General features: G+C 36.5%; 6 protein-coding genes across 8 annotated transcripts in view; 1 reads left to right on the top strand and 5 right to left on the bottom strand.

Annotated features, from left to right (window-relative positions):
- Window positions 1–1,285: 1,285 nt before the first annotated feature.
- On the bottom strand, window positions 1,286–1,687 carry LOC108050687. Its single transcript, XM_017132470.2, has one exon. The coding sequence runs from the start codon at window positions 1,642–1,644 to the stop codon at window positions 1,360–1,362; it is 285 nt and encodes a 94-aa protein (XP_016987959.1). The 5' UTR covers window positions 1,645–1,687; the 3' UTR covers window positions 1,286–1,359.
- Window positions 1,688–2,755: 1,068 nt separating this feature from the next.
- LOC108050692 lies at window positions 2,756–3,068 on the bottom strand. The gene has a single exon (XM_017132478.1). The coding sequence runs from the start codon at window positions 3,031–3,033 to the stop codon at window positions 2,806–2,808; it is 228 nt and encodes a 75-aa protein (XP_016987967.1). The 5' UTR covers window positions 3,034–3,068; the 3' UTR covers window positions 2,756–2,805.
- Window positions 3,069–4,474: 1,406 nt separating this feature from the next.
- Window positions 4,475–5,290, bottom strand: LOC108050702 (bromodomain-containing protein 4). Its single transcript, XM_017132497.2, has one exon. The coding sequence runs from the start codon at window positions 5,053–5,055 to the stop codon at window positions 4,732–4,734; it is 324 nt and encodes a 107-aa protein (XP_016987986.1). The 5' UTR covers window positions 5,056–5,290; the 3' UTR covers window positions 4,475–4,731.
- A 674-nt stretch (window positions 5,291–5,964) lies between these two features.
- Window positions 5,965–6,442, bottom strand: LOC108050703 (spliceosome-associated protein 49). Its single transcript, XM_017132499.2, has one exon. It carries the CDS (start codon window positions 6,389–6,391, stop codon window positions 6,077–6,079), a length of 315 nt encoding a protein of 104 aa, XP_016987988.1. The 5' UTR covers window positions 6,392–6,442; the 3' UTR covers window positions 5,965–6,076.
- Window positions 6,443–6,961: 519 nt separating this feature from the next.
- Window positions 6,962–7,382, bottom strand: LOC108050689 (neural Wiskott-Aldrich syndrome protein). The gene has a single exon (XM_017132472.2). It carries the CDS (start codon window positions 7,291–7,293, stop codon window positions 7,045–7,047), a length of 249 nt encoding a protein of 82 aa, XP_016987961.1. The 5' UTR covers window positions 7,294–7,382; the 3' UTR covers window positions 6,962–7,044.
- Window positions 7,383–20,305: 12,923 nt separating this feature from the next.
- LOC108037380 (hemicentin-2) overlaps window positions 20,306–26,133 on the top strand; it is a 108,062-nt gene continuing 102,234 nt past the window's right edge. For all 3 annotated transcript variants that reach the window (XM_044460247.1, XM_044460248.1, XM_017113937.2), the window contains exons 1-2: window positions 20,306–20,462; window positions 22,499–22,886. In XM_044460247.1, coding sequence (XP_044316182.1) covers window positions 22,859–22,886 — 28 coding nt within the window. In that variant the 5' untranslated portion in view covers window positions 20,306–20,462; window positions 22,499–22,858. The remainder of the gene's footprint in view (window positions 20,463–22,498; window positions 22,887–26,133) is intronic.

Raw genomic sequence — 26,133 nt, 5'->3', positions numbered from 1 at the left:
GATTTCTTAAACATTTATTGGTTCCTTAAAGGCAACTATAACCAAATTCTGCTTAAGGAACTTTTACAAATCTTGAAAAAACATTAAATTATAAAGCTAAAAGTAAACGTATTTGTAATATTCCCGAACTAATTTTAAATTCAACAGTCACAGTGTAATTCAAACTGAACAATGGAAGTTATTTTTTATTTTTCTCACTGCCACATTTGCGTTTAACAAAATATATTTAGTCAAAGCGTGTTGCAGCCTTTGTTTTCAAAATGAATGAATGAGTGGGGAAATAAATGAGTGACCCAAGCTGGGAAAATAGAAATAGACAGAGCAGGGCAAAAAGAGTGGCAGCGAGCGAGTAGCCGGGCAAGTTTAATATGAATTATTATGTGCAGAAAAGTTTTATTATGCTGCTAAACCTGGTTAGGGACCTTTGTTGAGGTGGCAACCAAGCACACGCTGCGGAATCAAAATTAATTTTCCAGTCTAAGGCTTAAATACCCTTTAAACGCAGAGAATTATTAGACTTACTATATATGGTGCAGGCAGGGTCTTATTGAAATCATTTTAAAATGTTGAAAAGGTTTACCCACTAAAAGTTTGATATCAAAGTTGTCAAATACTATCTAATTTGTATGTAATTTTTAGGGTCAACATGTTCTACATGGTACCAAAATGCATCTAAAAATCGACATAGCTTTCCATAAGTTAGAGTAAGTCCGGCGAACAACTTAGTTAGGTCTTAACCTGCCCGGGTATCTGTTAGATACAATTTGTTTTAATTGCACAAAGTAGTTGGCAACCCTGGTTTGCAGCAACAGCGGGCCAATTAATTCTCATTTAACTGGGTCTCATCTGGGATTTTCGGCCAGTGACAACTTTCCGGCTGTGTTTCTTAAACGATCTTTATATTTTCTTTTCTTGGCTAATGAGGGGGGCATCTATTTACATTGTATCATTAACTATTCTGAAAATGCTTTAATGTAAATGTTATACTAAGAAAACTCTTTCGTTATTTAATCTTTTAACATGTACAAAAATGATCACCCTTTAAGACTTGAGGGCTAATCATTAAATTTCAGCAAAACTAAAACCACTTTAGCTGGTACTTTAAGCATTAATAAACTTTAATTAAATAAATTTGTAGAGATTTAAAGTTTTGATCTATTAATTTTTTTTATGAATTGATAGTTAGTTTCACTTTTTTCTTAGACAGCACTTTACAAAGTCTTCACAATAGGCCAAAAATACTATATTTTTATAACCCGGTAAGAGTTTAATAGATTTTGCAATGTTCTTGTTTTTATTGTTTATTGTTTCTTTTTTATAAATTTAACAAAAAATCAGGAAGTCACTTATCCTCTTGATTTAGTTGGCAGCTACAGCCTGATCGTACTTCGGTGGCAGGGCGGACATCACGTGCGGCTCCTGCTGAGTCTGCCAGTGGGTCGCACATTGGGCAGGCGTCACTGTGGTGGCGGTGGTTTGCACTTGTGCCGCTGGCACAGACACCACAATGTTGTTCCTGGACATCATGCGACGACATCTGCGGCAAGGACGTCCCCACGCCAAAGGATTCGCGTAGTACAGTAGTCCTCGCCGATGGTAGCACTCGCACTGGACATTGATATTGACATTATTAACGCTACTCATATTGCTGCGATGTTTGCTCTAGTTGGGTCTGCTTTCTACGACTTCTCCGTGTTTACTGGCCATTTTCTAGGCGGACTTTATTATATATATTTTGCTTACTCCAAGGTTCGACATTGAATGTGATAAGGAAATCCTCTTTGCCTTTTATCAGCACATTGATCGATGAACGTTTTTGGCACCATGTAGTGATTCAATTTTCTCAGGGCTGGACGACTATATTATAATATATAATATATTTGGCCGAGTCGTGATTCACGGGTGTCCGCATAACTGGGGGTTGCCTTCGGATCAACTGTAGTTCGTGAGTCACCGGGATCTTAAATGCCATTGAAAGGTGTTAAGGTAGATCAGAATCAAGTACTCATACTTGTAAGCTATTAGGATTGATGTACTTGTTCGAATTTTATATTGATCACGTAAGAACGTTGATAACCATCATTTAAATTACCTTTTTAATATGTTTTGTACATATTAATTGCCCAATATTTATATGTATTTTTCACATTTGCTTTGTGGAAATATTTTGTTGTTAGCTAAAACGAAAATGGAAAAATATAACAAGCCTGTCTACAAGTACGGCATCTATTTTTTGGGGACTTTTAAATTGTCCACGTTTTTATTTTCGCTATTGACCTTTTTCTGGTAAAAATAATTACGTTACTGATTTCTCTTTTAAAATTCAAAATAAGTATATTGCCACTGAAGACACTGAAGTCTTATAGACTTAAAACATTAATACAAATATTGAATAACAATTTTTTGTAACAAATAAATTAAATCTTCAATGATTTATTTTTTATTTTTGATTGTATGTTGTCAAATCGTTTTGAATTCCTTTCCGCCCAAAATTATAATAGTACAAAATTTACGAAGCATTGCCAATTTATAAATGTATATTTTGTCTTATTTGGGATCGACCTTTGATATTTTTAGTCAAATAAAATGTATCAATATTGCAGAAAATTAAATAAATTTTTTCAAAAAAATACTATTTGACTCAGTTGCAATATCATTATTAAATTAACATCTCATGATCCAAAAGTCTAACTTTTGAGAGCATTTACAAATATTTTCGATATTCTTAATCTAAAATTGAAAACAACCATTTTTTAGTTTTGCTTGATTATATTTTTTTAATAGACTTAAAGATATTCTTCTGTTTCAGTAGGTGGAAACAGTGACTGGAATTAAAGTGGTTGTCGTCCTGGTGGTGGGATTATTGGTGACAACTGGAACTCCGTTCTGAGTGGGCACCACCACAACGTTCCTGGACATCATTCTACGGCATTGACGGCAAGGACGTCCCCAAGCCAAAGGATTTGCGTAGTAAAGGACTCCTCGACGATGGTAGCACTCAGTGCACTGGAGGTTAATGTTAACATCGGTCATAGTTGATTTCTTGGGTCTCCTTTCTTTAGCTTTTTCTGCTCGACTGCCTTTCGACTTGCCTTTTACCATTTACTTATTCCGTTTATATACAGCCAGTTCGATTGCGATAAGGAAATCCTCTGCTTTTGCTATCGCCACATTGATGGATAAAATTCGTGGTTCTGCTGCTGGTGGTGTGATTCATTTAGGCAATGGATGGTTAATAATAAAGTGTAAAGCCATTTTTAGACTACGTTGTAATAAATATGACTCAAAAATATCTATTTAATAAATTAGGTTTTTTTTTCTTTTACAGAAAATTAAACAAACTTTTTTACCTTCCCATCTCAGTTAACCATATTACAGTTTAATTAAAAAGTATTTCGTGTAATTATTAAGTGTGAAGCGAAACAACATTTTATACTTTTTGACTGAAGTTATAATTTAATATCCTCTGCATGGGTATAAAAAATGCGAACCAAGTCAATTTTATAAAGAAAGCAAGGGAAATCTTCTATGTGGTGACTCATTTACTCTGGCATTGTTAATTTATAGTTTTTAAGTGACTCATTGGGGTCTTTTGTCAAGGGGGTTGCCCCAATAAAAATTGAAATTTATTATTAAGACAACCATTCATAGCGGTGGACTTATAACTTTGCATATTAAATTTCTCAAAGCTTTGAAATAAGACGTGAGAGCTTACATGTATATGATGCATATAGACATTTTAACTAGACAATATATATTTGAGGGCCTGATAAAATAAAAACGACGATTTTGTATTTGGTAAGGTTAAAAATTCAAGCAACCCATGAAATAAAACCATTTAAAATACGAATACGATTTTACAATTTCCTTTTCAGATATGTATGTGTACAGACAAGACTAGTAGTACACTAATTGATAAGCTGACTCTGGGCAAAGGACATCAATCATATCAGTCAAGTCAGATAACAACCAAAGCCAAACACAAAAAAAAAGTACGAAAACAATCATGTGTACAGATAATAGAGAGAGAAACGGGAGGCGAAGTCCTTAACCATTGTTTATGACATTCGCCAGCAGTTAAATTTTCATATTTGTTCCATTAACATGGCGAATAAATGCTTGCATATATGTGAATTATTTCACCGTACGAATATGTGTCACAGAAACGATATTGAAAACCAATCATGTAGATTTCAATTAAAGTAAAGTGTATTGCAGTTATTTCAGCAAATATTTCAAACAGATTTACAATTAAAGATTTATTTTGCACAGCACAAAATGATTCCGAGTTGAAACCAATTCGAAGACAACGTGACGTATGAGTTATCTTCGTAAAATCTTGTCAAAATCTTTTAAATTATTAAACTAATGTTAACCTGTCAATTTTATTTAAGGTTATAAAATTGTGATTTTTTATAAGTAGATTAATATATTTACGAACACTAAAAACTACTTTCGTAGTGAACAAAATGCATATTTGAAAAGAGAGAACATTTTTTTATTTTTTCTTTATTTATAGGTTACAAATACGTTTGTTTTTATTGATTGTTTTTAAAAAATACACTTGTGCAGTTGACAGGAAGTGCCTTGCTATTATAGTATTTATAAAATATATTTGTTTTTATTTGTGACAATATTTAAGCTAAGATCTAATATTAATCCAGTGAATTTATGTAGTTTTAAAGTATTTTTTATAGTTCACTCTTTCCAACTGTCGCAATAGAACCACGCCTACCACCTGGGCGGTGGGGGCTGCTGAACGATAATGATCTCCTCCCTGGGAGGAGGACGGCGACCTCCGATGTTGAACTCGATGAAGGGTCGACTGGGGGGAACCACATCGACCTCGATAATGGGACGTGGTGGCGGTGGCTGATAGACGGCAGCGGGGGTGATGACCTCCACCATGGGAGGTGGTGGTGGATAGCGACCACCCACTCCAATCTCGATCACCGGTCTCGGAATCCTGGGCGGCACAATGTCCACCTCCACAATGGGCCTGCCACCATGATGATGATGGTGGTGGTGGCGACGCTCCTCCTCGTAGTAAGGCATTTCTGTCAGAAGTTATCCAAATAGTATCCTGAGCTGTGCAGTTGCTGCTTGTGATTCTCGCGTTGAACTGAATTCACTTCTTTACGTGCTAAACTATTTAAGGCCACTTTTATCGCTAATTGAGGGGAATTTTTTTCTAATTTTGTTATGTATGTTTTCGCACGGAAGATTAGTTTACTATCTTGTCAGGTGGAATTAATGTCTTCTTCGATAAAAAATATTGATAAAAACAAAATACCAAATTAGCTATGGCGTTTTCATTTGAATTTCATTAGACGAGTTCAAGGTTTTATGAATCACATTTAAAGGGGAAGGACAAAAATTAGGATATTTCAAGAATACGAAATTTTATGATTGATGATTCATACCAAATGATCAAAGTTTATTTGCAGATACTGACACTGCACTTTTATGACTCAATTTATAATTTCAAAAAGTAATTACAGCTTTAATACAATACAAATTATTTATTTGAATAAATAAAAACTATATTTAGCTATTTGAAATAGAATTTGAATGTGGCTTTTTAAAAGGAAAATTAAACAAAATGCGTTTTTATTTCGTTTAAAGTTTATAATTGGTATACTGGGAGAAACATCAATACAATCAATACAATATAATTTCTTTGGCTTCTTCCAAATGAGGTAATTTTTCTCTTAACAAATTATTGATCGTGTAACCGAAAGGAGAGCTTAGATATTAACATGACTTTAAATTGCTCCCTTGATTTGATAAAAACAAACTTCTGTTAATATACCACCGTTTTTTGCTAGCATTCGTAGTTGTTATTTATAACTTGTTACCGATTTGGTATATATAAATTGTCTTTCATATCAGTGGAACCCACTATCTATGGTATTGCACTACTTTTTGTTGTCATTTCAAGAACTTAAGATTAAGACAAAGAGATATTTGTGTGGTTTTCTTGTTATCTATCGCTCTGTTACACTTTATCGATAATACATTTTATTTGTTATTGAACTTGAACAATTTCTGTGATAGTTATTTTGTCCAACATCTTTTACCACTGCGGATAGGGTGGATTGTTGTAGGGCTGCTGATACTGGTACTGGTACTGATATTCGTATCCCGGCTGCTGTTGGGGATAATATCCGTTGGTGGCCACCGTGACTCCGCCATAGGGCTGCGGCATCATCACCTGAGTTCCGGGCACATAGGTGGCCGCCGGGGTCATGTAGACTACCTCGGCGGGCCGAGGCGGAGGCGGCGGCGGATAATATGCGCCACCCCAACCGGGAACCACATCAATCTCGATATTTGGACGACCATGGTGATGGCGAGCAGGATAGCCGCATGGATCTTCATAGTACCGCATAGTTGATTAGCCACTAAATAATCAACCGACGCAACCTCACCACCCAGCAACGCGTTGAACACTGGAAACGGCGAAAGAAAACACTTCTCACTCGAACTGAACTGGAAGTTCGGGGCTCCATCAATCAGGGTTTATGGGTATTATTCCAGTGGTTAGGGGGATTGATAAGGTGCCTTAGTCACTCCACAAGGTCTGATAACGATGACCGGACAGTTGTGCATTTACAGGTGATCGGGTTTCGCTTTTGCCCCGCAATATTGTTTACCATATTAACTGATTCCAGCTTATCTTTGGGTAACGAGTTCTTATCTCCCAGGTAAGCGAAAATTGGCGAAAAAGCGGATATGCAAGCAGAAAATATGGAACATGATTCCAAAAAAATAAAAACGAATATGTTTTCCGTCTAATTGAAGCAGGTGTACTGATAACAATAGTTAGAGATAAAGTAATTGGTATTTTGGCTAGAGTGGATTAAAGTTTTTGTAAACACTTCATTACTTACACAAAATTTTCTGTAGCAAACGAAACTAACAAAAATAAAGTGTTCAAAACTCTTGCGATAACACAAGATTTATATATGTATATATACTTTATTGTTCATATTTATTTGTTTACTAATGCTATTTATAATAAATTCAGATTAAGGTTCATTTTCAATATTGTGGGTTGTGGTAATGGTTGCCCCCGGGAGGTGGGGGCGGTGGATACTGGTAGTACGGAGGGGGTGGCGCCTGCTGCACCACCATAACTGGCGGTGGTGGTGGAGGCGGCTGCTGCACCACCACAACTTGGGGTGGTGGGCGGTGGTGGCGACGCGGCCATGGAGGTGCGATCTGGACCTTAATGATGGGACCTCGGCGAGGGGGTGGTCCTCCGCAATGATCGTGTGGCGGTGGTGGCATCGTGGGTTAATGTAATTTTCTAATCAATATATTTTTGTACGTCCAAATATGTCGACTTTTCGCTGTTAACTGAACTAACTGAATGCGGAGCTCACGGGTCCGACTAAGTAATCAGTCATCATAATAAAAAGCTTCACAAAAATTACTCATACGCCGTGGGTGCTCTTATTGACTTTGAGAGAACTTTATGTCCGGGGATTAACCATGGAAAGTATCGATATGTGAGCAAAGTTATCGATTGATAACAGTTAAATTTAACTTTGTTATTGTTGACCAAGCTTTTTATTGGCAGAAGCTTTTAAAACATTATTAAGCAAAGGCGTAATTAACGTTTTTCATTTTCTTGATGATTTACTTTCGTATTAGTTAAAAACTAATAAAATACTTTTTAGGAATTCGTGAAAACTTTTCTGTTGAATCATTTAATTTTATATGTATATCTTCTTATTTTTGTACAACAGAAATAAAATGTTCGTTTTGTAAAATTATTTAAAAATGATATAAAGTTGTATGCATTGTCATTGTATTAGATTTTATATATTTAATTTAAAAAAAAAATCTATATAAATTTATAACTTAAGCTCAAATATTTGCTTATAGTTATTAGGTCATTAGGTTCTTACACTCTAAGCAATACCAACTTTCATGAAATGTTGTCCAACCAGTTTATTTCCTCAAATATTTATTCAATTGCAGACCAAAAATTTGCCAATAATTGTTTACATATTTTTCTTGGTTTGTAAATATTTGGATAATATTTACACGACTATTATGCAAAGTTTGCAAACATGATTTTGCCTCAAGGGAGGTGTTGGTAAATATTAAATGCATCACAACAAAATCATGATAATTTTTGCCGGTCAATCAAAACGTCTTTTGAGCCAATTTGGCATCGCAATCACTTGATCAAACAAATGTGGAGTTTTCGATTTCTTATCAAGACTGCGGGCCTTTTTTTCCCTAGGTTAATTGGGTGGATCGTGCTGTGTTTTGGTTTGTCACTCCGATCAAAAACGGGGGTAAACCACAGGGTTATGGGTGCCGTACTCTACGCCTAAAAAGTTAAACATGCACAAAGTGGCAAACGAGTTTCGTGCAAAGTTTTTAGCAGCCGCAAAAGTAAGAAATGAGTGCCGCATACCTTGCAATATATTCACTGCAATTGGGCAGCGAGCACTTGGTTATGTAAGGGAATCCCAACTAGCCAATTAGTTTTTTACAGTGCAAAGTTATTTTTTAAATAAATTAAAAAGGAAAATATTTGGTATTAGTCAAACATTTTTTACAATGAGAAGAAAAATGAAAAGGAAAACCATTTTTGATAAAGGCATCACTTTTGAAGAGTATTAAATGCGTCGCGTTTCCATCTTAAAATTTGCACATGTATTTTTTAACTCTTCGCCTGCTACTGCTTATGCATATTTTAGGAAATGAATTGCAAGCGAGTCCTGCGTCCTGGCAAGATAAAATGTCTCCGACTCCGAGTCAAGACGGCATCAGAATCAGAAAATTGGGGTTTGGAATCGGGAGCTGAATCTGAATCTGAAACTGAGGCAGCGCCATCGAATCGATAACTGTCAAAAAATAAAGCCGGCAAGCAACATGCAAGACAGGCGTAAGGGGGTAAGGGGGCGTGGCGAAAGTGGGCTGTGGGCAGAGGGTGGTGCCGGTGGTTCTGGGGGTGCCGGTGGTTTTTAGCGGTGGCGGCGGCATCGCGCAATTTAAATATTTATGGCGCTGCGCTTGGTGCACAAGGAACGGAACCAGGCACACGGCATAGCCAAAAAACCGTAACCGTAAACCTAACCGAGAAACCAAGAACAGCAGCTATTCGAAATTTCGCAAACCGTGAACCTGAACTGAAAAAAACTGCATATCATTGTAATTTAAGATAAAAACGAGGCAAAGGACGCAAAATTTTCTCTTATCGAATAAGAAAAATTAAGATTTAAAAGAATAGTTTTGGGCAATGTGAGATGCCTCACTTAAACAATTATTATTTGCATTAAGAACATTTAAAATAACAATAATTAATTTGCTTAGAAGTTTAAATCAGAGAAAAGTATCAGTTTAATAAGCTATGCTAATAAATACAAATTTTAGTATATATTGAATATTTGTTTGAACATAATTAAGCATAATTAAGCCTCTTTATATTCCAAAAATGTTGTTTTAGTAAATATTGTATTGTCTGGATGTGCTATTTTAGTATTAAATTTCTACATGCCAAAAGTACAATTTGGATTTTACTATGAATTTATTATTTCAGTGCACCACCACCTCCTTTACGAGGCCACCAATTCAGGCATCTTCAGCGGCGGCGTCAGAAAACGCATTTCCTGCTCATGTCATGACATGCAAGCGCGGCTGGGAAAACGCGTAACAAGAGTTGGCGGGAAAATCGGGGAAGTTGGGAAATCGGGCGGTGCAGAAATGGGTTACCCCAAAAGGAATCATTGCTTTTGTCGACATGTCATGGCAATACTCGTATCTGGAAAGTGTTTTTGGGGGTGAGCTAAAAAGTTTTCCGAGCATTTTCGAGAACATTTTATTGAGCTTCAGATATAAGGCATTGGCTGTGAGTTTATGATTGATAGATTTATAAAACAGAAGTCGAGGAGCCAAAAATCTGCTGAAGGTGAGATGGCTTGGCAGGTTTTAGTAAAGTCTTGTGGTATACTGCACACTAAGCTGAACTTATAAAGTCCTTTTAAAACTTAAACAATATTTTACTTAGTTGATTAATACTACTATTAAGTTCTAATATTAATTGGAATAGAAATCCATATTTTTTTTACTCTTCATCCTTTTAAATAGTTAAATTATTATAAACACACTTACCACAAGACCTAAGACTGACATATTTTCAATTTAAAAGAAAGAAAATATTGGCTTAAGCTATTCATTAATAAACAAAATAGTTTTTAAATTACCAAACTGTTTTTTCATGCCTTGAAGAGATGAAATGTTTATAAATGTATGTCGACGCCGTTGTTTCAGAAGCACTGATGCTCGCATTCTTCTCAACTTTTAATTGAAAACTCTTACAGTTTTACAGTCCTTGCAGTGCAACACCCATCGCCCCCTCCCGCCCACAAGGCCACTAAGGAACTTGTTAATTTGCATTTTCCATTTCCATTTGCATGAAATTTGTTTCTGTTCGCCCGGCGCAAGAATTAACCGAAAGAAACAAAAATAAAGCGAAAGATGACGAGAGTGAAAAGTTGTGCCTTTAATGAGCTGCCTGCGGTTTGCACCCCCTTAACCGCAGAAAGCCCCACACACACACCTATACATTTCCTTTCTCTTGGTCCTTTTGACACTCCTGGTAATTTCCGGCTTTCACTTTCTTGTGCCGCTTTATAATTGGTTTTCACTTATTGTCGCAAACACAACAAATGCTCACAAATGGCATAAATGCTTTCCCATGTCCCAATAAACACGCCCCCAAAAATATTGGCTAAGCATTTGCGGAGGGAAAAGGTTCACCCCAAATCGGAAGAATAAAAAGTTGGACACAAAATGTTTGGCAAATATTTTATGACTTTGTTGCGTAACACGAAGTGACCAACTCCTGGCCACGCCCCCACTTGGGGGTTTCCCCGCCCTTATTTTTGGCCAAGCAGCCAAGTGGAAAAAGCATCGTCTGTCCACTCGAGTGTGCAATTAGGTGAAAATAAGTGGTTCAACAAACGCCTCCGAGTATGCAATCATTTAAATTTCACTTCATTTGTCCTTTTCATTATTTTCCTCCCGTTCGACAACTTGTTTTACACTGAGATACAAAAAATAAGCAGCAAACTGTAGCAAAACAAATAATGAGATTTAGATTTTTATAACAAAAATAATGAATTTTTTTAAGTTATTTCACTACAACAGAAAGCTTTTAGAACAAATAAATATTATATAGAAGAATTTCCACGTTTTATTTACTATAGCTTTCTCTAAGAGTTGTTAAGCTTTCCATGGGGTAAATTACAATTTTAGATAGTTAAAAAAAGCCTGACTAGCACTATAAAAATGGTTCCAACAACTTTACTTTGTTTTTCTCTGTGGACATATTTGCTGTACCCATTTCTCTTCTTGTGAAATTACAGCACCCAAACGAAATTATTTTGATTTATATGCAGGCAGGCACCTGCTCATTCAAGTTCCCTGTTTTCCTTTTTTTGCCCAGATATTTTGCTGCCCTGGGATTTGTCCAAACTAAACGCTTTGATTTGCGAAACTCCCCGCCAACAAACTGCTATTCGTTTCCCGGATGTCAACAAAAACGGAATTTGAAATGCAAATTTAATTTGAGACAAGACGCGCGACTCAAGGCCTCCTCAAGACCAGTGGTTCCTCGCTTTAATTGCCCCAATGAAAAGGACGAAGGACCTGCTGGGAAAATGAGTGGTGGGGAAAGCAAGGAAAACTCTGAGGAGCTGACAGCTAAGCGCCTGCTTTGCCTGTTAATTTTGCGCCAAATCAGCAACAACTTTGATTTCGATTTTATGCCATGTGCATAAAATTTTTGCGCTGACTCAAAAAGTTCGCACAAGTAGTGTGGATGGTGGGCGGAAAATAGGAAAATTCTGGGGAAATGGCAGTGGGAAATATCAAAACCATAGCCGAGCGGAGTGTTTGGCCTGATTGAAATGTTGGCAACTATTGCGCCAAGTACTCACAAGTTTATTGGCAAATTGATGAAGTGTGTTCGCCTTTGCATGCGCATGAGTTTTCCACAGCCTGCAAAACAATTTTCCATTTTCATTGCATGCCGCTTGCAATTTGGCGGCGCTGATATGCAAATTAAGTTGTTGCACTAAACGACGTGCCGGGAAACAGGGAAAACCATGGGAGGTGGAAAATGGGGGTCGCCTTCTCTCCTCTTTTGGCTCATTTGTATTACAATTCGTCACTGAAATTCACATATGTGTGTGGGTTACGGAAAACTTTGCCTGGTTATGAGCAGCAATGCCTTTTCTAAGGGCTTTTGTAAACGAGATGGGAGTTAAAAGTTACTTGCAATCGTATGTTGATATATAAAGCTCAGGTACTAAACTGAACTAAAATGAATCTATAGAAATTTAAATTTAAATTTATTTTCTATTTTCAGTATTCTATTTCAGAGCACATATTTTAATCACAGCCTATAGCTATTTTAAACACCTAGTGATTTGTGTTAAAAGAAAAGATAAGTATCGAGTCCTGTCTGTCCTTCAAACTACTTGCACACTTGGGTTTTGGGTTACACCTCAAAACTGGAGGGCTTCCTCTCCACTTTCCTCAGCTCAAGTTCCCTCAATCAAAAACCCATTTACATTTCCCGACCACACTCTCAATCGCCACTCAAATCACAATCGAAACACCTCAAGCAACCTCCTCGCATTTAGATGATTTGTTGCCAGTACAAGGGTGTGCGATGGTGTATATGTTATAACGCTGTTCGTGGCAAGATTTATGGGTAAGCCGAGGAAGGGCGATGCATTTCATTCCTGCATAAATTCGAAATAATCTCGGGACCAGAACTGAAACAGCAAAAACAGCAACGACACAAAAAGCCCACTTCATTAGTTCAATAATTTGACGATAAGTTATGGTTAAAATGAAAAACATAAAAACTAAAATCAGAAACGACAAGAAAATAACTAAAACAAGAGAGGCAAAAAGCAATTTAAACAGCAAAATGCCATATAATATCTCAAAACCAATGGGAGTGATAAATAAGGGCTAGGACTTCAGATACCTGTGTTTTCTACTTCCGCCAAATTTTGTTATAGTTTTCTATAACTTCTTGGTTCTCCAAACATTTAATTTTGCTACGAATATTTTTTAAAAGGCCAAAATATACGCAAGATTTTATTAAGCATGCCAAAATATACTAAAAGCTCCTATATCTCTACAAGTTTATAAATAAATATACTTTTTTTGTTGAATCAGTTTATATATTTAAAAAAAAATATACTTACAATATTCAAAGAAGTTTTATTTTTTGGCAAGCCTCGGTGGCTTAAAATACAATATACCCTTAATCCCTGCAAAATATTCGCGTATAATAAAGCTGCGTTTGACGCAGATTAATCTCAAAATTGTGGAAAAGGAAATGTGAGTGTAGCTGGTGGTGGTTTCATCGCCTGCGGGATCGGAAAAGGGGTAGATGTGGGGGTGCTGTTGTCAGGGCCATCATGTCGTATGCGTAATATTGTTTTGCCCGAAACAACCGAAACGCCAAACACACAAATCACGAATCACGAATCGAAATTCTCCAACTACAAATCGAAAATCACAATTTGGCAATTGCCAAAATCGAAATGCATAACGAAATTATCAAGGGATGAGCGGGAAAAGGGGATTGACCTTGTCAAATGCCAAATTATATGCTGAACGACGCTTAGCGGAAACGGAAATTCGCATTATGAGCTTTTGGCCATCGCTTCCAGGACAATTTTAGTTAAAAGCAGCCCATCCAAAATTTTGATGTTTCATTTATCAGCAAGTGAGACAGATACATCCGCTGGGGAAAGGGACGGGGCGAGGGTAACAGAACGAGAGGACAGGACAATTGGCCTGGCTGATTGGGTCGTTGGGTCACTGCGTATGGCTGCAATTTTAATTAAAATTTATTGATTTACAGTTGAATAAATGCACATTGCAGTTGCATCGTGTATTCGTGCAAGGGGCTCGACAGGCTGATGTCTCCTGGAAATGGGAATGGGAAACACTTTAAAACCCAGCTTGATGGCTACCAATGATTGCTTAAGAGGCTTATATTGTAATTATAAAATTGTATACAATTTAAATCCAAAAAAAAACATTTTTTTATCCACTGATGAAGCATTATGAATATTTCAATGGTTCTCTTTACTCAAGTATTCCCACACTCGCTTTCTCAATCTTACTTAAGTGATCCATTTACTCTACTCTTTATTTCTGGTTTTAATAATACATTTTCCACTTTTAATTAAAGTTTTAGTTGTTCACCGATTTTTTCTCGAAAGTTTTGCCCAAAAACAAACTGCAGCACACGACAAAAAGCAGTTGGTTGAGGATTTGGCTAAGGATTTGGCTGCAGATTTGGTGGCAGGCAGCTTGTTGTCTTTGTCGTCTCTTTCTCTACACTGTTAGAAAAAATTGCTATTCAAAGTTTGATGTTGGCAGGTCAAACAATATTTTAATATTTAGTTTTTTTGGTGGTGGTCTTGGTAAAGTTAAGCCAGCTGCAATACCTGAGTATAATAAGACTATTTTGATAAAGATTTTAATATTTTTCAAAACAGTTTTTTCCTGTGCACCTTCACGTGCCGTGTGCCACGTCATTAACAGGTAAAAGGTGAAAGTTTTCGCCATGGCACACATCATTTCGTAGCCGAGAGAGTTTTTAGGCAAAACAACCCGAAGAGTAAACTCTGTGAACACAATTACAATTGCGGTTCATTTGACAGTTTCCATTTAGTTTTGCCAGCCTGCAGATGGCAGGAAAGGCCGTAGAAAAAATCCGAGCAAGAGGAAACATCTGCAGACGGGGGCTGTTGCATAATTAACGGCAACAAAGTGTTAAGGAGTGCATCAAGCAAATGTTAACTGCCCAACGACGGGGTTGTGGCACAGGGGTTAAGGAGCGGGCAAAACTTGCGGCTGTAAATCAGCCCAAGAGAACAAAAGGCATGTTCGTTAAGGCATTTTCCTTTTTTCATGCTGCATTTCCACAATGAGTCTGGGAAAATGGTAAAGGGGCAGGGAAATTGGGCTCAAAAGAATGGGGTAAGTGAGCAGAGTTTGCTCCTTGGAGTTTCAAAACTCTAAAAAAATAATTAGACAATATCACGAAAGTATTTATTCATAATAATTGTTTATCAATTATTTTTTAGCTACTAAAGTATACTAAATATTATTTATTAATTGAATTATTAATTGAAGTGAAATATTTGAAAGCAAATTGATAATTAATGTCTATATGTTTTCAAATGTAATTTTCAATTGCAGTGGAATAGTGCAATAACTTTTTCCCGTGGAACATGTGCTGTTAAATTTAGCACTGTTCGTTTGGGGAGAAATTTCGCGTCTTAATTACAATAAAATATTTAAAACGCTACCTCTACAGTTGCGTTTAACTACTAGACTACCCGTCAAGAATTGGGGCTTATATGACTGCCCCCCAAACACATATCCTTGGGTAATTTGATAGTTATGACTGCTCCCCGGGGAAGGAGAGTTTTCCTTTTGCTCAAGGCGTCAATTGAGGGAAGGCTTGATAGGAAAGCTCGGGAAACGAGGCCTCTGGAATTTCGTTCGCATGAATATTTAGTTGCGTAATGTGGACACGCCCTCGAAACAGTTTAATTTGTGCGACAGCAAAACAAAAACAAAAGGCAAATGCTAATTTTATTGACATCCAGAACTCAAGAAGGCGGCGCGGAAATTAAAGGCGCGTAGGGAGGACGTGGGGGCGTGGCCCCGTTCACCCAGTCATTAACACATTTGCGGAGAAAGAACTTCTACCCACTTCCGCCCCTTTTCGCCGCTTGCTAATTAACACGTTTTGAATTGTGAATTTTGAAATGTGTTAAATAATGAAAACGGGGGTGCAAGAATAACAAAACAATATGCAAAAAGGATTTGGTGTTAAGGATAACAAATCGAGGTGATATTCGACGCAGGAAGCGAAGGGAAAATGTTCTATTTGAGCATTAAATATATTACGATTTAAGTTGAGTTTTGCAAACAGCTAACAAATTTATAGTGCAATTATACGCATTCAAAATGTCATGTGTACCTTAAATAAGCTAAATTTAAAAGGTCGTAATAATCTTTGTGTTTGATGAAACTCTTTATAATAAGATATATGAATATATTAGCCCTTGAAAGAGTGTCCCTATTTCGAACTTTCTTAAATTCCCTTAGTTCAGGTTAATTTGTCCTTTCATTCCCTACCCTACCATTGATTCCTGATTCCTTGAGATGGGCGCAACCTTGAAGGTGTCAAAATAACATATTCTCCCCTTTCTCCGATTTCATTAACCTATTACCGGCGGAGCTCCTGAGGTGGGCGTGGCACTTGTTAGGCACCAAATGAAATTAAAACGCGCATAAATTATATGGTTAACACAAAACGTTGACGACGCTGATGATGAGGCCTCCTTGAATATATTAACACATTTTCCACGTTTCGTTTGCTTTCCCGTTCATTTCTCTAAAGCTGCCTAAAAGTTTTGGTTCATTTTGTAGGCAGAGGAAAAAATGTTACGTACATTAATTTTCAAGGATTAAATATTTCTTTATTTTTTCTGAAGAGGTTTTTTATAACAATTCGAAATTTTATTTTTTAATTTTCAAAGTATTTAAAAGTATTATATTATTAAGGAATTCAATGTGAGGGTTAAATATTCATAATAATAGAGTCTACTTTTAATTTTTTTTTTCATACATAATTTGATAAAATTATATATTTTAATAACTTCGACTACTATTTTTTCTTCCCGTATACCAGACTTTCTCAAAGGCACTGTTTCTCCGACTGCATAATTGCTCAATAGTATGATGGAAAAAGGAAAAGGCGTCGCTTTTGTTTAAGCAATTAAGTGCGAATTGGTCGCTTGGGGTAAAAGTGGGCGCGTCTGCTCTGATTTACGTGCCACGCCCCCTTTTGCGCCCCATTTCCCAGTGTTGTGTTCATGTCATTTCACATTTGATTAACTGTAGTTGCTGTTGCAGCTGCAACCAAAAGTATTTCGCTACAATTTTATTTCCATCTGCACCTCTCATCAGTTTCCCCGTCGCTTAATTTCCCCCGCTGCCACGCCCCATTTCCTGCCTGGAAAATGCGCCCACGCATCTTACGTGCATCACATGCCAAGCAGCTGCTGTCATGTAAATTAATTAAAAATGTTTAAACCGCCGCCGGTTCGGCAGCTGCATTTCCTGCAACATTTTCCGCAGGGATGTAAAAAAAAAACACAACCAAAGAAGGAGGCTAACTTTTGCTCAGGCGTAAGGAAAATGCGCTGGAAAATGCCTTAAATAAGGGAATGGATATGAAAATTATCAAGATACTTATCCCCAAGTAGAGTAAAATCTAGACTGCTTATAAGAAGTCAAAAAATATGGAAAATACATTTCTAATTTCATATTATTTCTAATTTCATTCTTTTTTTATTTTGATTTATTAGCTGTAAGGGATTTATTTCTATCATTATCAAAAAAACAAATATGTTGTAAGATAAATATAAACGTTTAAAGTTGTAGTTAAAGGTCCCTTACAAAATTTAAATCAAAAGCCTAGACGAATTCATAACATTTGTATATTGACGACTTTACCTGGCGACAACCTAGCCTTTTGATTATACAAATTTATAGTCATAAAAATGTTATACACAACTATATGATACTAAGAAGCTTTAGGTCTTTGACGGAAAACGGTTCGAAAAGTGCTGACATATTTTTATGCATTTTTTTATAAACTTTTTTTATAGACCTCTATCAAAGTTCAAAGTGTTGTCGTATTGCTGGCTTTTTATTTAAATCGAAAAAAGTTTGCACTCTGAATGGGTGTTGCGTGGTGAAAGTATTGAGTGGGTGGTTGGGGTTAAGTCCAAAGTTGTAGACAAGTTAGGAGTGGTTCAGGTAGCCCCTGTTCCAGGGAAGATGGGAATTTTTGGATTTGGCATGGCAATAAAATATTGTCTACGAGCTACTGTCAACTACAGTAGATAGCGAGTAAATCGAGTAATTTTAAAATTAACTTTTGTATTACAAAATATAATCTGTAAAATAATAATGGTATAATTTTTTTTCTTGTAAATTTCAGCTGGAATTGATTTTTTTAATATAATAAACAAAAATATTTTTAAGCCTCATTCGAGTTTCTGTCGGATTTTTTGATTGTACACAAAACTAAGCTGTCTTTTCAGCTATTTCATAATTTTTATAGTTCCTAAAGATTTTTCACTGTGGTCTCCTCGAACCTTGAATGCGACTGCTCTTGAATGCTTTTATGACAACTCAATTTTGAAATACACTTTAGTTTGCCCGCTTCAACCATGACTGTCTGCCCCAAACCTTGAAACCCCTCTGCACAATTTTCCAACCCCCTCCGCAACTCAAACTCAAATGTACCACCTAACCTGATCTACAAGCAAAGTTGAGGAGTTTTCGTGGGCAACACACAAAACGCATAAATTTATGTCAAACATTTGTGCGACGTCTTCGCATCCGCCCTCCCGTTCACTCTCTATATATCTATCTCTTTCGGTGAAACAAATTTATTTGGACTTTTTAACAACTTTTGTGTATCTGTGTGTGTATTTTCTGTGCTGAGGTGTTGGCACAACCTTTGTGGCAGTATATATTTTTTTCATTTTTGCGTAAAACTTGCCACATTCAGTTTGCAAATATTTTTTATGTGCCACGACACATTCAAAAGGGGGGTTTGGCGAACAGGGGGTTAGGCGAACAGGGGGTTAGGGGGTCGAAATGTTAATCCTGGAAAGGATGGGACATAAACTACTCTGAACATTTTTTCTGAAGTTGAATGGGAGTCACTTTTGTTGATTGCTCAAAATACTCAGAGGGGCCTGAAAGTATAGTTGGCTTCCATATGTAATTCCAGTAATCTAGGGGGTTCTTAGGAAGTAAATGGTATGTAAAAATATTATAAAATCAAGAGCTTATAGTACCCTCAGTCTGCCCTAGTCAGGCCCAACTGTTGATTCACTTAAGGATAAAAAACGAATGCACTAGCAAATGCAACTAATCAACATGTTGCCAAAAGAGAGAAAGTCGCCAAAAGAAAGTCAAAGAAGAGTATTTTGAACAGAGAGGGGTACGAATGGTAATGGAACAGTTTCTCTCTGGGAAAGTTAGCCGGGATTGGGGCAAAAACTTGGCTAAACCCGAGTCTTAACGATAAAGGCCCAAAACAAAATTTCGTGGACTCTGCTTCGTGTGTGTTTATGCTCATAAACAAAATACTTCGACTGACCCCAAAACATAAATAAACGAAAATGTAGAGAGAAAACTTATAAGTTCAGAGAAAAATAAATATTTAGTTATTATAAGTGAATAGCTAAATTAAAGATATAAGCAAAGTTTAATAACCAAAACATTGGAACATTTAGTTTATCCCGTTTAGCTTAATAGTTTTCTTTGTCAGCCTAAACGTTTTATTTATGAGATTTGAATTTATCAGTAGAACAGAGAATAATTAACAGTTAAATTGATTTTTATTTAATTTTTCAGGGTAACTGATTTGTGAAGCACATATAGGCAATTAAGAGTCGATTTAAATGGACAAAATGAAATGATAACAAAACATAAAGCAATTAAAAGCATTTTAATTGATTTGTTTTGTTATAAAGCAGGACAATTAAATGTAGATATACAAGTTTAGCACATGCATTGTAACATCTGTGGCAAAGCAAATTAAATTGGCATTTAAATATACAAAACAATAAAATAAAATATAAAAAAATAAGAAGAAAAAACGGCTTAATAAAAAACTATAGAAATGTACACAAATAGAAATGTAAAGATGTGTTATAAAAATTTTAATTAAATTATACAAAAACAAAAATATTCAAAACCTTGTTTAATACCATAAAAAATACTGTTATTACTGAATTATATTTTAGTGTTAGTTATTCATACTTTTTTGGAATATTAAAAATATATTGTGTGAATAAATATTGAACTACTTCAAAAAACTCAGCCCTAGGGCAACTTGTGGTCCGCGTTTTCGAGTCCCTTTTCTAAAGTCCCTAACCTACCACAAAAGTCCTGAAGCGGCTTTAACTCACTCTCAAACTTTCCCTGAACAAACTTTCTCTCCCTTGGCAACATGTTGCGAAGCCTTTCTCTCCGCGCAGTCGCCTCGAATGATATTCAACAACCAAAATTCACGACCTGGCCTTTCGATTCGTTCGCGGCACCCGAAGCTCACTGTACTCGTATCTCACTTCGTCATATCAAACTTCGTTCTTAAGCTTGAACAAAACTGAAATTGCATTTAGTTGGTAAGAAGCGTTCTGCGGCCACGGGCGGCAAAGCGGAAAACTCGGAAAAGTCGGGGAGAACCGAACGGAGAGTCCTAGAAATAAATACAAAAAATTGGAAAAGCCGAAGAAACGCGAGTGCAAGAAAAACGTTGCAGTGGAAATTGCGGACAGGCGGAAACCGCGTTTCGCTTACATGTGCGTTTGTAATTATGCAAATTGCCGGGCAACTCTTTCGACAAATGGCACTCAAGTGCAACTGTTGCCCCCTTTTTGCCGTGACCTTGCACGCCCCTCTCCACCATGAATATTCATGCCGCCAAAAAGCCAGAAACTGGGCCAAAACTAGTGCAGCAAAAATAGAAAAAAAAATAAAATAAAATGCGAGAAAAACCCAAAGGAGCCAACAAACAGTGACAAACAATTTGTGCTCAATTTAAAGCCGCTGCGAAAGTTGTGCTCCACTTACCTTCGCTCATCTGTCAAATCCGTATAATTTCCTCTTTTTTTGCGTCCGTTCCGTTTGTGTGTCAGCAACTTGTTGTCCTTGGTCCTTGGTCTTTGGTCCTAGAAACCAAGTCAGACCCAGACTTCCAGACTCCCAGGCTGTGCAAATAAAATGCAAATAAATTATTTTTATTATTCCATTGTGACAGCTGATTTCGGGGCTTTCTTAGCATTTCTTGTGCTTTTTTTCGGCCATTGTTATGGCCGCTGGTATTTTGATGTCGTTGAAAGTGGCTTAGCTTAAAGTTTCTGGCAATGCATAAGCGAGTTATGAGTTATGTCAAGGACTCACATCGTTAAATTTGTTGAGTTATGAGTTGATGAAAGTTACTCCAATAATATAAAGAGCTTCACTTGAATCAAATAAAATCAGAGCAATTGCAAAAAGTAATTTTATTGGTATCTGACATTGTGGCAAAATAAAATATTTAAATTGATTGAGACATTCGTGCATTTAAAAAGACCAACAACCAATAAATGTCATTTAAATAGTTCTGTGATAATTAAATTGATAAAGAAACGTTTTGTAAAAGAAAACCAATACTGTTGTTGTTCAAAGACTTTTATTTCAGCTTGAGTAAATATAAAAAAACAATTTGGTAGAAAAAATGGAAATCCAAATTTAATAAATAAAAAAGTGAAATTGAGTGTATGAGTGAAATAAGTGACTTGCATTGTCGTTATTATTACTTTGATCTTAAAGCTTTATATAATTTTAAAAAAGGTTTAGATACAAAATTTGTGTTTAGTTTTGTGTTAAAAGCATATTTGAACAGGCTTGGAAAACGATTTTAACTACATTTTGGTTCCTGTTTTATAAAAACAGTTAAAACTCTTTTTAACTTAATAACTAAAAAAAAAAACAGAAAACATTTTAAGAAAGATGAAATAAAAGTTTTTTTGTTTTATTTAAGAATAATTCCTTTGCATAATTTAGTTTTCTTAAAACAGCTTTGCAAACCTATAGCTTGTCACTAAATTAAAAAACTAAAATAACGAAGAGCTCCGCAGTGTTATCAAAATTTGATAGTTTAGGATTTGAACGTAGATTGTCATATAAATTTAAAAATGTATGAGTCAAGTCACTTCTAAAGATCCAGTTTTAGACTAGGGCTGAAAATAAAAATATGCACGAACCATTTATACCTCATAATTACTCAGCATTTAAAGCGAAATAACGCAGGAGGTTTCATTTAACAATTGGGCAGTGAAACGCTCTGGCTTTGTGTCCGCCCAGCTTCGGTTTAAATAAATGGGCCGGCAATTGCCGAGGCTTGGCCAAAAGAGGGCCAATCAACCATTCCGGCGGAGTCATCTCACCTGGGCATAGGATGGGATGGAATGGGGTTTTCGGGGGGATGAAGCCTAATAAGTTTTGAGCACGCAAACGATGGGCCGTTTTCCAGCTCTTTGACTGACATGCTGGCCGCTCATAAGTCGCCGGGCAGTGTAAACATGAATAAGACATTAGCAGCACAGTTTACATGTGTAGAAAAGCCAACTGACTGGCACAATTCCATTTGCGGGATCCACTTCTACTCCTGGAAATTATTATTATTTGGGAAATATGTTAATTTAATGCCTGGGCATGGCCTTTGGAAGCGCAAATTGAAATGTCTGAGGCTTTAAATATTCATTGCCTACTTCTAGGCGCCTTCCATGTGCATTTTGCATGAGCTTTTGTGTGTGTGTGTCGCATTTAATTTAATTGAAACATTTAATTACAGTGTCCAGGCATCTCGAGTGCTTAAATATTTCAAAAGGCATTTCATCATCGCTACAAAATCAATTCTCGAGTGAGCCTTTAAGCAGGCATTGACAACAAATTGAAACCGAAATTAAAAACACAAAAACGCAAACCGCAGAAACAAAAACCGATATGTGTCTCGGGACAATCATCAAAATTGCATTGCCATTGCGACATTAAAATGCAATTTGTGCGGGTCGCCGACTCCAGTGACTGTCAAACCGTTGCCTCTTTAGCGGATTAATGTTTCTGTAAATACCAATCTGCCACCCAAAGAGCCGGACGAAAAAAAAAATATAGGCTGAAAACGGAAAATTCATCAGCAACAACACAGTCAAACATGTCGACCATAATGCTGCTCATTATCGGTAAGTTTTATCTCACAATTAAACAGAAACAAAAGGGGAAAAACATTAATGGAGGCACGAACTCGAAATCAGAATGAAACAGAGGCTGCTGTGGTTTTCTTGTTTTTACTTTAATTTCCCTGACCTCTCCTTTAGGTTTTTAAAGTGAAAAGAATTTTCAATATAAAAGCTACAAAATAGTTTAATTTTATTTATTTATCTTAAAGTAAAACTAAGTTTGAAATTCAATACTACTGAGAATTTTGTAGAAGGTTTAGAACGAGTTAAATTCTACTTAATAATATTTTGTGAACAACTTTAGTGAAACCACCGTTAAGATTAAGATTACATACCTACTTTTTGAAAATCTTTTGTAAAATGAAAGAAAAACAAGAAAGGAAAGCTAACTTCGGGCGGAGCCGAAGTTGATATACCCTTGCAGAATACTCTGTAAATTATATTCTCCAAAATTATTCATATGATGCATTCTTAATACTCATAAAAAATCCCAACTTCCTAACTTTAAAAACACCAAAGTTATGGCATTTCCAATCATTCAGTTATGTATATGGCAGCTATAGAATATAGTCGGCCGATCCTTATGAAATTTAATATGTCGGATTGATTGGGCAAAAATAAAACCCATAGAAAATCCCAACTTCCTAACTTAACAAACACCAAAGTTATGGCATTTCCGATCAATCAGTTATATGGCAGCTATAAGATATAGTCGGCCGATCCTTATGAAATTTGGTAGGTCGGATTAATTGGCCAAATATAAAACCCATAGAAAATCCCAACTTTCCAACTTTACAAACACCAAAGTTATGGCATTTCCGATCAATCAGTTATATAGCAGCTATAGGATATAGTCGGCCGATCCTTATGAAATTTGGTATGTCGGATTGATTGGCCAAATATAATACCCATATAAAATTCCAACTTCCTAACTTAACAAACAGCAGAGTTATGGCATTTCCGATCAATCAGTTATATGGCAGCTATAGGATATAGTCGGCCGATCCCGGCCGTTCCGACTTATATACTGCGTGCAAAGGAAAGAAGGGTGTGTGCAAAGTTTCAATTCGATATCTTTAAAACTGAGAGACTAGTTCGCGTAGAAACAGACAGACGGACAGACAGACGGACAGACAGACGGACAGACGGACAGACGGACAGACGGACAGACGGACATGGCTATATCAACTCAGGAGGTGATCCTGATCAAGAATATATATACTTTATAGGGTCGGAGATGTCTCCTTCACTGCGTTGCACACTTTTGACCAAAATTATAATACCCTCTGCAAGGGTATAAATATACGAAAACCTAATATTAATTTTCCTAATATTCAGATTCAATTTATGTTCAATATTTTTAAAGACCAAATAATATGGAGTGTCCTGTTAAAAGTTTTGAAAATTTGGGACATGCTTCTATAAATAGTTGTATATTAATATATAAATAATATCAAATTTTTGAACGTCTCGTCCTCTTGCATATTTTTGCCAAGAAAGTTGATCAAATCTTTAGGAAATTCCGTCGGAATTTTATTTCGTTACTTGCATACTCCTTTTTCCTTTATAGACAGCGGAGTTTCGCTTAAATAGAAAAAATTGTTTAAGACTTTATACTTCACTGCCAGTACTTGTAAGTCTGTAGCTGGAACCATCACCATGTGCACCTTTTTTCAGACCCAGCCGATTGCATTCTTCTTGCCTGACTGACTTTCACTTGCCCCCTTACATTCTCATTTTTACACCGTGCCACACCCCCGTTTTTCTTATCTGGCCCTTCTGGCGGTTTTCAATTTTATGTGCGCTCTGGGAAATTTCACAATGCCGCAAAAGGCGTTTACGTGAAGGGGCGAAGTGGGCTGAGTGACCATAAACAAAAGACACCTCCCACTCATCAACAACATCATGGACACCGTCCTTCTCCCAACCCAACCTCGAAAAAAAATTCGGTTAACAATTCATTTCCGCGCTTTGGGCTCCATAAATTGCTTTTATTAGGCAGGCGCAACGAAATATAAGGACTGCGTATATATGGATAATAATAATATACTTCAAGTTTTTGCATAACAAATAAAACGAATCAAATTAAGAGGTTACGAAGGAGGGCGAGGGTGTAACGGATCTCCTGCACTGCGAAAAAATGCCAAGGGTTTGATGTTTATACAAAATGGTATTCAAATTGTAATAATAAATCAATAAAAATTACCAGTAAATTATTGTTGATGAATGAGTGTGTGGAATGTTTATATAATGCTTTTATATTGTCATTTCCTTGAAATATATTTGTTATTTTCCTTGTTTCTATAAGTGTATGGCAGGGCTCGAGGCAGTGACAAGTTGTGAAGCGGGCCAGTCAGGGTCAGCTTTTGGTTTGGACCAAACTTGTTGACAGCGCGTCCTGGGCACGCAGGCAATAAAATTCAATATTTCATTAAAACGCACGTTACGCATACGCAGCGTGGCACGAGTCCAAGCCAAACGAAACGAAATGAAACGAAACGGAAAAAGGCAACCGCAGACTGCGTGATGTTGTTGCTTTTATCACACGCAGGTCCGACGTTCAAATCGGATTTCGTGTTATTAGCACTGGACTCACCGCTCCCCATTTCCCTCTTGCTTTTCCGCGTTTTCCTATACGAATTGCCAAGCACCGAGCAAAAATAGGCATTCATTGAGTTATCACTTACCCGTCAATCAAATTAATTAAATTATGTTCATCAAAATTCGGGATTAAAAAATTACTTGGGTTTTACAAACGCTTTTTTCTCAGGATATAATTTATTACTATTTCACTAAAGGAAAATATTTGATGGCAAAAATTCTCTTCTTTGATTTTGGCAACCATTCAATATAAAATATATAATATTTATCACGATACAACTAAAAGATAACCAAATTTGTGGTTTTTTCGTTTAGTATATCTGCAAGCGATTATGGCTTACGAAACAACAAAGAAATTTGTGGATTTTTTTCTCAGTATATCTCCCTTTTTTGATTTGTCAGACAGAGCAAACGTCGACTGAAAGTTCTCGAATTTCACCAACGAATTGAGTCGTTTGTCGCTGTGGATTTCTCACTGACATTCCCCGGCTGTAGGGGCCTCCCTTTCGCTTTCCCTATTGCCTTCTCTTTCCATTTCTCCGGTTTTGGGATTGGCTTTGGCTTCGGGTGGCCTCTGGTTTTTGGTTAGGCGGCTGCGACGCTGACAGATTATTTGCTTTATTATTCATAAGAACTACAGCGAAATGGG

Source organism: Drosophila rhopaloa, unplaced genomic scaffold (genome assembly GCF_018152115.1).
Source record: "Drosophila rhopaloa isolate 14029-0021.01 unplaced genomic scaffold, ASM1815211v1 contig_2, whole genome shotgun sequence".
In the NCBI taxonomy this organism is placed as follows: Eukaryota; Metazoa; Arthropoda; class Insecta; order Diptera; family Drosophilidae; genus Drosophila; species Drosophila rhopaloa.
The sequence above is the reverse complement of the archived record's forward strand: the minus strand, read 5'-3'. Positions and strand labels throughout refer to the sequence as shown.

Coding starts and splice junctions, on each gene's coding strand:
- LOC108050687 (XM_017132470.2), bottom strand. CDS start 1,644: ATGAGTAGCGTTAATAATGTCAATATCAATGTCCAGTGCGAGTGCTAC.
- LOC108050692 (XM_017132478.1), bottom strand. CDS start 3,033: ATGACCGATGTTAACATTAACCTCCAGTGCACTGAGTGCTACCATCGT.
- LOC108050702 (XM_017132497.2), bottom strand. CDS start 5,055: ATGCCTTACTACGAGGAGGAGCGTCGCCACCACCACCATCATCATCAT.
- LOC108050703 (XM_017132499.2), bottom strand. CDS start 6,391: ATGCGGTACTATGAAGATCCATGCGGCTATCCTGCTCGCCATCACCAT.
- LOC108050689 (XM_017132472.2), bottom strand. CDS start 7,293: ATGCCACCACCGCCACACGATCATTGCGGAGGACCACCCCCTCGCCGA.